At 43.9% G+C, this 14136-nt stretch overlaps 1 protein-coding gene across 3 annotated transcripts in view; it reads left to right on the top strand.

The window, feature by feature from the left end:
- esrp1 (epithelial splicing regulatory protein 1) overlaps positions 1 to 13879 on the top strand; it is a 107990-nt gene extending 94111 nt beyond the window's left edge. For 2 of the 3 annotated variants that reach the window (XM_073025970.1, XM_073025886.1), the window contains exons 14-15: positions 8468 to 8571; positions 10120 to 13879. In XM_073025970.1, the coding sequence (XP_072882071.1) occupies positions 8468 to 8534 (67 nt within the window). In that variant the 3' untranslated portion in view covers positions 8535 to 8571; positions 10120 to 13879. The remainder of the gene's footprint in view (positions 1 to 8467; positions 8572 to 10119) is intronic. The other variant, XM_073026053.1, reaches the window with a different exon arrangement.
- Positions 13880 to 14136: the final 257 nt, after the last annotated feature.

Raw genomic sequence — 14136 nt, 5'->3', positions numbered from 1 at the left:
TGATCTGGGAGTAAGTTAAAAGGTCAGCAATACATTGTGGGCCAAAGGGCCTGTACCGTACTGTAGTGTTCTATGTCCTATGATCCGTTTTCCATGTCTAAATCCGATGATCAACATCATTCACCAAGTGGACCGATTTTTTTTTCAATCTAACTTTGCCCCATTCAACCCCAGAACAACATTCAGGCAATAAGTTTTTGACTAAATTAACAGTTTGCAGAAATGATTTGGGTGAATACCTAACTGAGGCATCTACATTTATTCAGGTACTTGCTCCGACAGAACTTCAGTCAACCAAATCTGAATGAAATTCAGCATCAGTTGAAAAGATCTCATGGCCGTGCCAGTTAGAGTAATTTGGCTCTTGCACTACAAATTAATAAAATCAAAATGCAATCACTACTTAACAATATTCTTTCTCTCGCTTCACAAGATAGCATTTTCTTCTACGTTCTCCCTGTGTCGCGCGGGTTTCCTCAGGGTGCTGTGGTTTCCTCCCACATTCTAATGACGTACAGTTAGGGTCAGTGAGTTGTGGCCATGCTATGATGGCACAGTAGAAGAAGCTGTTCCTTTTTAAAGCCATTGCCTTTTGAAGATGTCCTGGATGCTGGGGAGTCTGGTGCCCATGATGGAGCTGGCTGAATTTACAATTTTCTGCAACTTTTTCTGATCCTGTGCAGCGGACACCGAACTCCAATATCCCGAGCTGTAATAACATTGCACTAACCGCTATGCCACAACTGGTACTGGTCTTTTGTATTAGATCTAGTTACATTTATCAGGTCATAGTTTAGCAACTGAAATCATCAAGAATGGCTAATATGAAGGGGTATAATTTGAAAGTGATTGGAGGAAAGTATGGGGGGATGTCAAAGGTAACCACCTTACACAGGGAATGGTGGTGGCATGAAACTTGTCCCCATGCTCAATAATTTCTCCTTTGGCTCCTCCATGGGCACCCACATGGGTCCCAGTTATGCCTGCCTTTTTGTCGGCTTTGTGGAACAGCCTATGTTCCAAGCCTACACTGGTGTCAGTCCCTCACTTTTCCTACACTGCATCGACGACTGCATTGATGCTGCGTCCTGCACCCATGCAGAGATTGTCAACTTCATCTACTTTGCCTCCAACTTCCACCCTGCCCTCAAATTTACCTGGTCCATTCCTGACACCTCCCTCCACTTCCTCGATCTTCTCAATCTCTCTGTCTCTATCTCTGGAGACAGCTTATCTACAGATGTCTATTAAAAATGCACTGACTCTCACAGCTACCTGGACTAACCTCTTCCCACCCTGTTACTTGTAAAAATGCCATCCCCTTCTCTCAATTCCTCCATCTCCACTGCATCTCCTCTCAGGGTGAGGCTTTTCATTCCAGAATGAAGGAGATGTTCTCCTTCTTCAAAGAAAGGGGTTTCCCTTCCTCCACCATCAATGCTGCCCTCAACCGCACCTCTTCCATTTAATGCATGTCTACCCTCACCCCATCCATCCGACAACATAACAGGGTAGAGTTCTCACCTAAAACTCCACCATTCTCTAGGTCCAGCACATAATTCTCTGTAACTTCCGCCATCTCCAATGGGATCCCCCTACCAAGCACATCTTCCACCCCCCCCCCCACTTTCTGCTTTCTGCAGAGATCGCTCCCTACGCGACCCCCTTGTCCATTTGTCCCTCCCCACTGATCTCCCTCCTGGCACTTATCCCTGCAATTGCAACACCTGCCCCTACACCACCTCCCTCACTACAATTCAAGGCCCTAAACAGTCCTTCCAGGTGAAAGTCCTTCACCTGTGAGTCTTTTGGGGGTCATCTACTGTATCTGCTGCTCCCGGTGTGGCCTCTTGTATATTGGTGAGACCGATGTAGATTGGGAGACCGCTTCACCGAGCATCTGTGCTCCATCTGCCAGAAAAAGTGGGATCTCCCAGTGACCACCCATTTTAATTCCACTTCCCATTCTGACATGTCTATCCATGGCCTCCTCTACTGTCGAGATGAGGCCACACTCAGGTTGGAGGAGCAACACCTTACATTTCACCTGGGCAGCCTCCAACCTGATGGCATGAGCATCGATTTCTCAAACCTCAGTAATTTCACTCCCCCCGCTGTTCATGCACTGCTGCGACACTTGCACCTCCTAGAAGTCGCCAAGCTGCCAGTCAAGGGTGCCAGTATGGGTCTACTGCACCACCCGGAAGATGAGACTATTCCCCAAGCTTGGAGGGGGCCGGGAGAGGTGCTTGCACCGTATCTCCCAGACGGTATAGCAGGTACAGCTGCCTGAACATTGGAAGGCAGTCATACTGCACTGGGACAGACGGGCAACATATTGGCCCTTAGCCACCACCGATCTAGCGAGACTGAACGAAGGATGCGACACACTGAGAGCCCTGCCTCTTGCCTCACCAAACAGTGTCGCCACAAACAACCCCCAGCGCCCCAGTTGGCAGTGTCTACTGCCACTGGGACTCCTGGACTCTGGGGTTTCCGGGGATGGCTAACTCCTCAGGCGGGGGCAGTGTAACACTCCAAGAGGGGGCATGGTCGACAGTCCGCTCCAGCATACCCAGTGGCCAACTCTACTTATTGTTCTTGTGTTAAAATGCGTTCGTGAGATTATGGCGGAATGTCCAAGTTCATTTATTGTTACATCTTAGATTGGGTTATACAGTTATTGACATGTGTGTTTGTGGCTCACCCTGACAGTAACCGGGGTGTGTGACAATCACCTGCCCCATCTGTATGTGACTGAGTGGTTCCCTCCCCGGGTCATAGCGCCCGGACTGTTTTTGTGCTTGTCGCAATGAAAATGGTTGTTGGGTTAAACAAACTTTATTGTCTGTCAATGTGGACCAAATGCTTGACACAATATTTTTCTTTAAATGGCATTCATGGTTTTCTTTGGGGAGATGAATCTCAGGGTTGTATACTGCATACATACTTTGATAATAAATGTATTTTGAATCTTGAATTTACTGCACTCCTCAGTGCCCGACCACTCACTGTGCAAGGCCTACCCTCGTTTGTCTTCCCAAAGTGCAAAAGCCCACACTTGTTTACATTAAATTCCCACCGCAAACTTTGACAGTCTCCTCACTGTGTAACTTTACACCCTAGTAAACCCAGAGCTCATCATCAGAGGATGCCAGCTTGGTTTGGTTTAAAAACATGGCTGATTTGCTCATGAATGTCAGCTTAGAGAGTCTCCTCTGTATATTCATGCACGTGAGCACCTGGAACATTTTTGCACATGAGAAAACTTCAAAATGTCTGTCTTTAATTTTATGTGTTTAATTTATAATTTTATTATTTTTTACCATAAGATGTAGGAGCAGAATTAAGCCATTTGACACATTGAATCTGCTCTACCATTTCATCATGGCTGATCCCTCTCAGCCCCAGTCTCCTGCCTTCTCCCTGTATCCCTTCATGCCCTGACTAATCTGCCTTAAAAATACATAAAGACTGTGGCAAAGAAATCCACAGATCCACCTCTCTCTGGCTAAAGAAATTCCTCCTCATCTCCATTCAATAAGGAGGGCCGTCTATTCTGAGGCTGTGTCCTCTGGTCTTAGACTGTCCCACCACAGGAAACTTCCAACATTCGTTAGTTTTCAATGAGGTCACCCCTCATTATTCTAAATTCTAGTGAATACAGACAGGCCCAGAGCCATCAAATGTTTTTCATATGGCAAGCCATTCAATCCTGGAATCATTTTTGTGAACCTCATTGGAACCCTCTCCAGTTTCAGCACGTCCTTTCTAAGGGGTCCAAAACTGCTCACAATACTCTGCGAGGCCTCACCAGTGCTTTATAAAGTCTCAACATTACATCCTTGCTTTTATATTCTAGTCCTCTTGAAATGAATGCTAACATTGTATTTGCCTTCCTGACCACAGACTCAAGCTGCAAATTAACCTTTAGGGAATCCTGCACAAGTATTCCCAAGTACATTTGTACCTCAGAGTTTTATATTTTCTCTCCATTTAGAAAATAGTTGACACTTTCATTTCTTCTACCAAAGTGCATGGCCATACACTTCCTGACACTGTATTCCATCTGCCACTTCTTGGCCCATTCTCCCAATCTGTCTAAGTCCTTCTGTAGCCTCTCTACTTCCTCAAAACTACCTGCCCCTCCACCTCTCTTCATATCGTCTGCAAAATTGGCCACAAAGCCATCAATTCTATTATCCAAATCATTGACATACAAAGTAAAATGAATTGGTCAAGTCAAGTCAAGTCGCTTTTATTGTCATTTCAACCATAACTGCTGGTAGAGTACATAGTAAAAGTGAGACAACGTTTTTCAGGACCATGGTGTTACATGACACAGTACAAAGACTAGACGTAAAAAAGAAACACATAGAAAGCTACACTAGACTACAAACCTACAAACCTACACAGTACTGCATAAAGTGCACAAAAACAGTGCAGGCATAATAAACAGGACAATAGGGCAAGGTATCAGTCCAGGCTTCGGGTATTGAGGGGTCCCAACACAGACCCCGATGGAACACCACTAGTCACCGGCAGCCAGTCAGAAAAGGCTCCCTTTATTCCCACTTTTTGCCTTCTGCCAATTAGCCACTGCTTTATCCATGCCAGAATCTTTCCTGTAATACCATGGACTTGTATCTTGTTAAGCAGCCTCATGTTTGGCACCTTGTCAAAGGCCTTCTGAAAATGCAAGTACACAACATCAACCGATTCTCCTTTGTCTATCCTACTTGTTAATTCTTCAAAGAATTCCAATAGATTTGTCAGGCAAGATCTTCCCTTGAGGAAACCATACTGACTATGGCCTATTTTATCATGTGCCTCCAAGTATCCTGAGACCTCATTCTTGATAATTGACTCCAACACGTTTCCAACCACTGAGGTCAGACCAACTGGCCTATAGTTTCCTTTCTTCTGTCTCTCTCCCATCTTGAAGTGTGGAGTGACATTTTCCCAGCTTCCAGAACCTTACCAGAATTTGGTGATTCTTGAAATATCATTACTAATGACTCCATAGTCTCTTCAGCCAGTTTCTTTCTTTGTAGAAGGAGGACATTTCAGTAGTTCTGGAATGAAAAGTCTCATCCTGTGGTGGAGATGGAGGGACTGTAAGTCGGAGATGGCATCAGACCTTACTGACTGGAAAGAGATGCACTCACCATTCTTCGTTGTTTGCTGCTAAAGGGCTCCAGACTCGTTTTTTCTGCCAGATAGACATCGAAAAACATCACCTAAGAGCAAGGCAATTCGTGTGCTGGCCTGGTCTGAGCACACAGCTGGAGATTATGTTAAGGAGTGTGAAGCACACAGAAAACGACACAACAATCGTCTCTGCCCCACAGAATTCCCACCCATTCCATGGCACATTGCAGGCACAGACATTTCCGCGCAGAAAAGGGACAAATATCTTCTCAATGTGGATTGCTACTTATTGAATGTTGAGGTGTCCAAGCTATCCTCTACATTCTCAGCAGCAGTTATCCAGCACTAAAAAGTTGTATTCACTTATTGTGGAATACCAGAGACACTTGTGGCAGACAACGGTCCACAATTCAGCTGCTCAGAATTCAAAGCCTTTGCTAGAAACTATGAGTTTAAACACTGAATAGTTTGAATAAGTAATGGACCTCACCGAGCTGCACATGGTCTCGAACCGGTGCACTTTGAAAGGAGCCCAGACACTCCTGTGTGCGTAAGCTCTGTCCACAGCTCAAGTGACTTTCTGAGTCAGTGATAAACATTTAAAAAGTATTGTTGTGAACACCACGTCATGAACACAAAGGAGTGGGACTTTAATGATGCCTTACACAAAGTAGGGACAAAGCATTACCGTGAGATGATGTTGTCTTTTTAAATTAATTGATAGCATAGCACCTATTAGAGCTTTCTAGTTTAAAATATGCAGGAAAATGTACCAATCTTGTAATTCTCACGTCTATGGAATGGGTCTTTGCAGAGTCAATACCTTAATATCTTTTCAATATTAATGAAGATTGAGTCCATATCTTTGTTTGTGCTGAATCTATTTAATTTTTTTGTGTTGAAATAACATCTGCCTTTGCACATGGATCTTTTTGAAAAGGCATTTCTTTTTGACATATTTTTTATGTCAATAATATTTCAACATGACATCTAAAAACTGGGAAGACAATACACTCATAGACACACCTGGAGGAAATCTGTTCAAGAGGGAACTGTTCTACATGAGAGCGACCTCTTCTGGACCACAGAGAACAAGCAGCAGCTGTGAAAGCAGAGACTGAACAACCAAAAGACCCAAACACTAACCACAGCCACCACTTAGAAATATAGAAACATAGAAAACCTACAGCACAATACAGGCCTTTCGGCCCACAAAGTTGTGCTGAACATGTCCCTACCTTAGAAATTACTAGGCTTCCCCATAGCCCTCTATTTTACTAAGCTCCATGTACCTATCCAAAAGTCTCTTAACAGACCCTATAGTATCTGTCTCCACCACCGTTGCCGGCAGCCCATTCCACGCACTCACCACCCTCTGCGTAAAAAACTTACCCCTGACATCTCCTCTTTATCTACTTCCAAGCACCTTAAACCTGTATCATCTTGTGGCAACCATTTCAGCCCTGGGGAAAAGCCTCTGACTATCCACACGATCAGTGCCTCTCATCATCTTGTACACCTCTATCAGGTCACCTCTTATCCTCCATCACTCCAAGGAGAAAAGGCCAAATTCACTCAACCTATTCTCATAAGGCATGCACCCCAATCCAGGCAACATCCTTGTAAATCTCCTCTGCACCCTTTCTATGGCTTCCACTTACTCTTGTTCACATTGCACCTGAATGTGGATCTCAGATCAGCCTCTACAGCCACTTGAGGGCCACCAGTGGACAACTCCTTCAGAGAAACACCTAATGAGGAAAAATATCTTCAGTGTCTCATCACACTTGACCAGGCTGATCACACTGCTATTGCTTTTATACATTTTCTTGAAAAGAAGTCCACGTTCCCTGCATTTGCATACGATACTGGTCACCCCACTTTGAGGCTTTGGAGAAGGTGTAGAAAACATTTGCCAGAATGCTGCCTGGTTTACAGGGTATGTGCTATTATGAGAGGCTGAGTGGCGCATTGGAGGCTGAGGGGAGATCTGATAGAGGTGTACAAGATAATGAGAGGCACAGATAGAGTGGACAGAGAGTATCTGTTTTCCAGTATTAAAATGGCTAACACCAGAGGGCGTGCATTGAATGTGAGAGGTGGTAGGTTCAAAGATTAAATTTTTTTCGCTGAAGGTAGTTCTTTTTGACCTTGGCCATGTGTTTGGGCTCATTGTGAGAGTGGTGGATGATGGTATGATGGTAGAGGCAAATATATTACAGGCTTTTAAGAGATGTTTTGATAGACACGTGGATGTAAGGAAGATGGAGGGATGTGGACATTGTGTCATTGGAGGGATTAGTGTTTGGGTGTTTTTGATTTGCTTTTTACCTGGTTCAGCACAACATTGTGGGCCGAATGGCCTGTTCCTGTGCTATCATGTTCTATGTAATCTATACGTTACCAGACAAGCATTCCATAGTACCCACACACAAATGGAGAAGGGGAAAGAGCAGTGCAAACTGTTAAATGTCTCCTATTGAAGGCAAATGAACTCTACAAAACATTGTTAGTTTATACTCCACACACTCCACACCTCTTGCGAATGGCTACTGAGCCAGAGACTGAGAACAAGCAGACAAACCGGTTGACTTTGTCTCCCCCCCCCCCCACCCCCATTTTGTGGATTGAAGTGTTTCTAGTTCTTGAATAATCTAATCAGAGTAATTGAATGTGTAAACAATAAGTGTCAGATAATGACCTGTTAAACCTGAGCCCATTCTCAGATTATTATGTAAAATGCCAGACCTACCGAAGAAACAATCTGTAATCTCTTTAGACTCTGTCTGTGTCACCGCGTTTAACTGGTTTGGTCCAGTCAGAGTTGAAAGACACAAGTACACAAGGCTGGAGTGGACAGAACCTTGAAATAATGTTGGTTGTAGCCCTGTACAAGAACCAGTGAGAAGGTGACCCAGGTAGGTCAGGTGACCTTGAGCCAAAGAGATGAAGATCCACTAGTTCAGTTGACGAGGAACACGATAAGAGTGAAGAGCTCCAAATACACATGGATGATAACTCTCCAACAACCAGGTAAGGAGAACCCCACGGTTACGTGGAGATCAGGACCACAAGGAACGCCTGGCCAGTGTAGACTCCTTTCCCAGATAATATCTTTTCTCTTCAATAATGAACACAACATAGACTAATACTGAAAAATCACTAGGAATTAAAAATACAAATAGATATCACGTAAAGATAAACTTCAGAAGGAGTCCAAGCAAACCCAAAAGCAAAATACTGCAACTTTAGTTTTGATGAAGCTGAAAGTAGTGATGTGAGTTTAATAACTGTTTCATGTTCAACCTTGCATCAGTACCCTGTTGAGGAATGCCGGGAATGTATGCATGCGTATGACCAGGCCAGGACACTTCGGTATTTAAATGACTCATGAAATAGACTCCTTGTAACAGAAGACAGGTAAGAAACAATTATCTCTGCTTTATCCAACTTCAGGCAAATTTTCCCCCTCCCCCTTCCCTCTTCTTCAATTCCCCCACAGTGGCCTCTTCTTCCCACCTGCATATCACATCCCCCTGTGCCCATCTTCCTTCCCTTTCTCCCAATATCCACACTTCTTTCGTATCAGATTCCTTCTTCTCCAGCCCTTTACCTTTCCCACCTAACACATCCCAGCTTCTTACTTTATTCCCCCCCCCCCCACCCACCTGGCTTCACCTGTCACCTTCTGGCTTGTCCTGCTCCCCCTCCCCCCATTTTCTTATTCCAGCTTCTTCACACTTCCTTTCTAGTCCTCAACCCACAACGTCGACTGTTTATTCATTTCCATTGATGCTGCCTGGTCTGCTGAGTTCCTCCAACATTTTGTGTGTGTTACTCTGGACTTTCAGAGTCTGCAGAATCTTGTCTTCATTATCTCCACCTAGCTTAGTCGTTTGACCTTATTAAAAAGCGCCTTCAATAAATGCAATGGTGTTGGGAAACCTGATTGATGTAAATATACGTAAATCATTGTGGATCAGATGTCAGCTTTCTTCTTCATCTAGTCTGGTTCGAAGGTCTAAAGTTGCTGTAAGATTTGTTTAAGTGTCTCGTAAACTCAAGAGATTCTGGAGAAGCTGAAAGTAAATCAGCTGGTTGAATGTTGTTGCATTAACAACCTCGTACTCAACATCAGTAAGGCGAAGGAATTGACTGTGGGTTTCAGGGAGGGGTCACACACCAGTTCTGATTGAAGGATCAGAAATGGAAAGGGTGAGCACTTTCAAGTTCCTGGGTGTAAATATCTCTGAGGATCTATCCTGGGTCCAATGTATCGATGCAATTACAAAGAAGAAATGGCAGTGGCTATATTTCATTAGGAGTTTGCAGAGAAGTGGTATGTGTCTAAAGACACTCACAAATCTCTACAGATATACTATGGAGAGTATTCCAACAGGTTCCATCACTGGAGGGGCCACTGCACAGGATTGAAAAAAGCTGCAGGAAGTTGTAAACTCTGCCAGTTCCATCATGGGCACTGAGCTCCTCAGCACTGAGGACACCTTGAAAAGGTGATGCCTCAAAAAGGAGGAATCCATCATTAAGGACTCCCATCACTCAGGACATGCCTTCTTCTCATTGTTACCATCAGGGAGGAGATACAAGAGCCTGAAGACACACACTCAATGTTTCAGGAACAGCTTCATTCCCTCTGTCATCAGATTTCTGACTGGACAATGGACCCATGAACATTACCTGTGTACTTTTCCCTCTCTTTTTTACACTTGGAATTTAATTTATTTTTTATTTATGCTTTTTATTATAATTTATAGGTTTTTTTATTACATTGCAAAGCTGCTGCAAAGTAACAACTTAACTACACATGCCAGTGATATTAAACCTGATTCGGGTCCTGATGAAGGGCCTTGACCCAAAACGTCGACAGTTTATTAATGTCCTGTTGTGCTCCTCCAACATTTTGTGTGTTGCCCATTGCTGAGTTACTGTTTCTACCTCCTGTTTCAGCGTCCTCTCGAGTCAGTGCTAATCACATCCAGTCTGCGTGGACACAGCAACAGTGGCACTTTTGTGCTGTTTCTATCACAGCATGTTGCCAAGCCAGCTGTGGTAGAGAAGAACCACCAACTCGTTGGCCATCACTGTGTGGATCTTCACGCCTTGTAAAATATGTTTGCTCCTCAGAATGAAATGTGGGCAAGTTGTATGTTGATGCAAACAGTAATATCTGTAAAACATAGTTTAAAAATTATCTTAAATCTAACATGATGCGAGATGTCCAGAAATCATATAACAATTCATATCGCTTCTCAAATATTGTACCATTCTTATCATCATTATTTTTTAAGCTTCTCTTGTAGTTACGTATGCTATTCCAATAATCTAATTAGCTTTCTTGTGCACACTTTAAGTTTTGTAAGAGTTTGTGAATGTAAATGGCAGCAATCAGACATACAGTAGAGTTGTAGGACATCACAGCACAGAAACAGGCCATCTGAGATGCCCTCCTTCTTCGAAGAATGGGATTTCCCTTCCTTCACCATTGATGCTGCCCTCAGCCACATCTCCTCTATTTCCCAAACATCTGTTTCAGCCCATCTTTCTGTCACCTCAACTGCAATAAGAGTTCCTCTTGTTCTTGTCTACCATTCCATCCACATCCAATTCATCATCGTCTGCAGCTTCCGCCATCTCCAAAGGGATCCCACCACCAAAAATATCTTTAATTCTCACCTGCCACTGCATTCTGCAGGGACCACTCCCTCCACAATTCCCTTGTCCATTCATCCTTCTCCACTTATCACCGTCCTGGCAGTTAGACCATAAGACATAGGAGCAGAATTAGGCCATTTGGCCCATCGAGTCTGCTCAACCATTCAGTCATGGCTGATCCTTTTTCCCCCTCCTCAACCCCATTCCCCGGCCTTCTCACGGTAACCTTTGATGCCATGTCCAATCAAGAACCTATCAATCTCTGCCTTAAATACAACCTGGCCTCCACGGCTGCTTGTGGTAATAAATGCACAAATCCAGCACCCGTCTGGCAAAAAAAACTCTCCGCATCTCTGTTTTAAATGGGTGCCCTCTGTCCTGAGGCTGTGCCCTCTTCTCCTAGACTCCCCCACCATGGGAAACATCCTTTCCACATCTACTCTGTCCAGACCTTTCAACATTTGAAAGGTTTCAATGAGATCACCCCTCACCCTTCTAAATTCCAGCGAGTACAGGCCCAGAGTTATCAAACGTTCCTTGTATGATAACCCTTTCATTCCCCAAACCATACTTGTGAACCTCCTCTGAACCCTCTCCAATGCCAGCATATCTTTTCTTAGGTGAGGAGCCCAAAACTGTTCACAATACTCAAGGTGAGGCCTCACCAGTGCCTTATAAAGCTTCAGCATCACATCCCTGCTCTTGTATTCTAGACCTCTTGAAATGAATGTTAACATGGCATTTGTCTTCCTCACCACCAACTCAACCTGCAAGTTAACCTTCAGGGTGTTCTGAACAAGGACTCCCAAGTCCCTTTACAAGTCAGATTTTTGGATTTTCTCCCCATTTAGAAAACAGTCTGCACATTTATTTCTACTACCAAAGTGCATGACCATGCATTTTCCAACATTATATTTCATTTGTTACTTTCTTGCCCAATTTCCTAATCTGTCCAAGTCCTTCTGCATCCTACCTGTTTCCTCAACACTACCTGTCCCTCCACCAATCTTTGTATCATCTGAAAACTTGGCAACAACATCATCTATTCCTTCTAAATCACCGATATACAGCATATGAAGAAGCGGTCCCAACACCACTAGTCATTGGCAACCAACCAGAAAAGGATCCTTTTATTCCCACTCGCTGCCTCCCTGCAAGAATCTAAGTTCTACACCTGCCCATATACCTCCTCCCTCACCTCCATTCAGGGCCCCAAACAGTCCTTCCAGGTGCGGCAACACTTCACCTGCAAACCTGCTGGGCTCGTATATTGTATCTGCCGCTCCCAGTGCAGCCTTCTCTACATTGATGAGGCCTGTCGTAAATTGGGGGACCACTTTGTCGAGCACCTCTGCTCTATCTGCCAAAAGCAGAACTTCCTAGTGCCCAAGCATTTTAATTCCGATTCCCATTCCTGTTCTGACATGTTGGTCCATGGCCTCCTCTCGTGCCAAGATGAGGGTGGAGGTGCAATACCTTATATTCCATCTGGGTAGCCTCCAACCTGATGGTATGAATATTGATTTCTGCTTCTGGTAAAAAACATTTTCCATCCCCTCCCTTTTTCTTCTATTCCCCACTCTGCCCTTTTACCTCTTCTCATCTGCCTATCATCTCCCCCTCAGTCCACTCCTCCTTCCCTTTCTCCTATGGCCGTCTCTCCCCTCCTATCAGATTCCCTCTTCTCCAGCTCTTTACCTTTCCCAACCTCCTTGCTTCACCTATTACCTTCCAGCTGTCCTCCTTCCCCTCCCCCACCTTTTTATTCTGGCATCTTCCCCCTTCCTTTCCAGTCCTGATGAAGGGTCTCGGCCCGAAATGTCGATAATTATTGGGAACTAATTCACAGTTTTATAGTACTGTAGTAGTATTGATGTTGTTCTGTATTTCATTTAAATACATAATTTGTTACTCAGTTAAATGGTAGTTAGTCTTGTGTATATCTCTTTAAATATTTCCATGAAAATTCAGCTAATTGGGGCAGCTGCTCAACTGGGTCAAAGTGTACTGGTCCTGATGTGCCCCGTTTAACCACAATCCACTGTATACACACTGCTTACTCTAGTTAGGCTGCATCTGGAGTACTGAATACTGTTCTGGTCACCCAATTATAGGAAGGGTGTTGAAGCTTTGGAGAGGGTGCAGAAGAAGTTTACCAGGATGCTGCCCGGATTAGAGGGCACGTGCTATCAGGAGAGGCTGGACAACTTGGGTTGTTTTCTCTGGAGCACCAGAGGCTGTGAGAGGATCTGATTGGGGTTTATAAGATTATGAGAGGCACAGAAAGAGTGGACAGACAGTATCTTTTTCCCGGAGTTGAATTGTCTAATATCACATGACATGTATTTAAAGTGGGAGGGGTTCTGCGCGAACTAGATGGGTTGAAGAGCCTGTTTCTGTGCTATTCTTTGACTCTATGAGATGTGAGGTGCATGTTTTTTTTAGATGGAGAGTGGTGAGTGCCTGGAATGCCCGGCCTGGGGTGGTGGTAGAGGCAGAAACACTAGGAACTTTCAAAAGACGTTTAGATAGGCACATGAATGTGAGGAAAATGAAAGGATATGGACATTGTGTAGGCAGAAGTGATTAGTTATCCATTCGATTGCTAATTTAATTGGTTCATCACGGCGTTGTGGGCTGCAGGCCTGTTCCTGTTTTGTACTGTTCTGTGGTCTATGTACAGTAGAATCAATTCAAAACTACACAGGAAGACTGACAAACAACCAATGTGCAAAGCAAGACAAACTGCAAATACAAAAAAAGACAAATAATGAATAAATATATAAATAATACCATGAACGTGAGTTGTAGAGTCTGTAGGTTGTGGAATCAGTTCAGTGTTGTGGTGAGTGAAGTTATCCACGTTAGTTCAGGAGCCTGATGGTAGTGACCAACATTTGGTATGCTAGCATTTCCAATGGAATACTGTTCCTAGTTACTACCAAGGTTCAAGATTGTTTAATGTCATTTCCAGTAAAGGAGATCAAAATATTTGTTACTCTGGATCTGATGCAGCATACAAAAAAATAAGATAAAGAGCACAATAATAATAATTAAAGCACAATAAATATAAATACTTAAGATAGTATATATATATATATATATATATTTATAGATTGATTGTATGTCAATAAGGTGACACTAGACACAGGAGTGTCTGTACATAAGGTGACTGACAGGAAATTATAAAGTAGTGGTGGTTGGGGGTGTGGAGGGTGGGTTAGTGGATGGAGGTGTTGATCAGCCGTTCTGCTTGGGAAAGTAACTGTTTTTGAGTCTGGTGGTCCTGGTGTGGATGCTATGTAGCCTCCT

Source organism: Hemitrygon akajei, chromosome 1 (assembly GCF_048418815.1).
Source record: "Hemitrygon akajei chromosome 1, sHemAka1.3, whole genome shotgun sequence".
Lineage (NCBI taxonomy): Eukaryota > Metazoa > Chordata > Chondrichthyes > Myliobatiformes > Dasyatidae > Hemitrygon > Hemitrygon akajei.
Note: the sequence above shows the minus strand (reverse complement) of the source record. Positions and strands in the feature narration are given on the sequence as shown.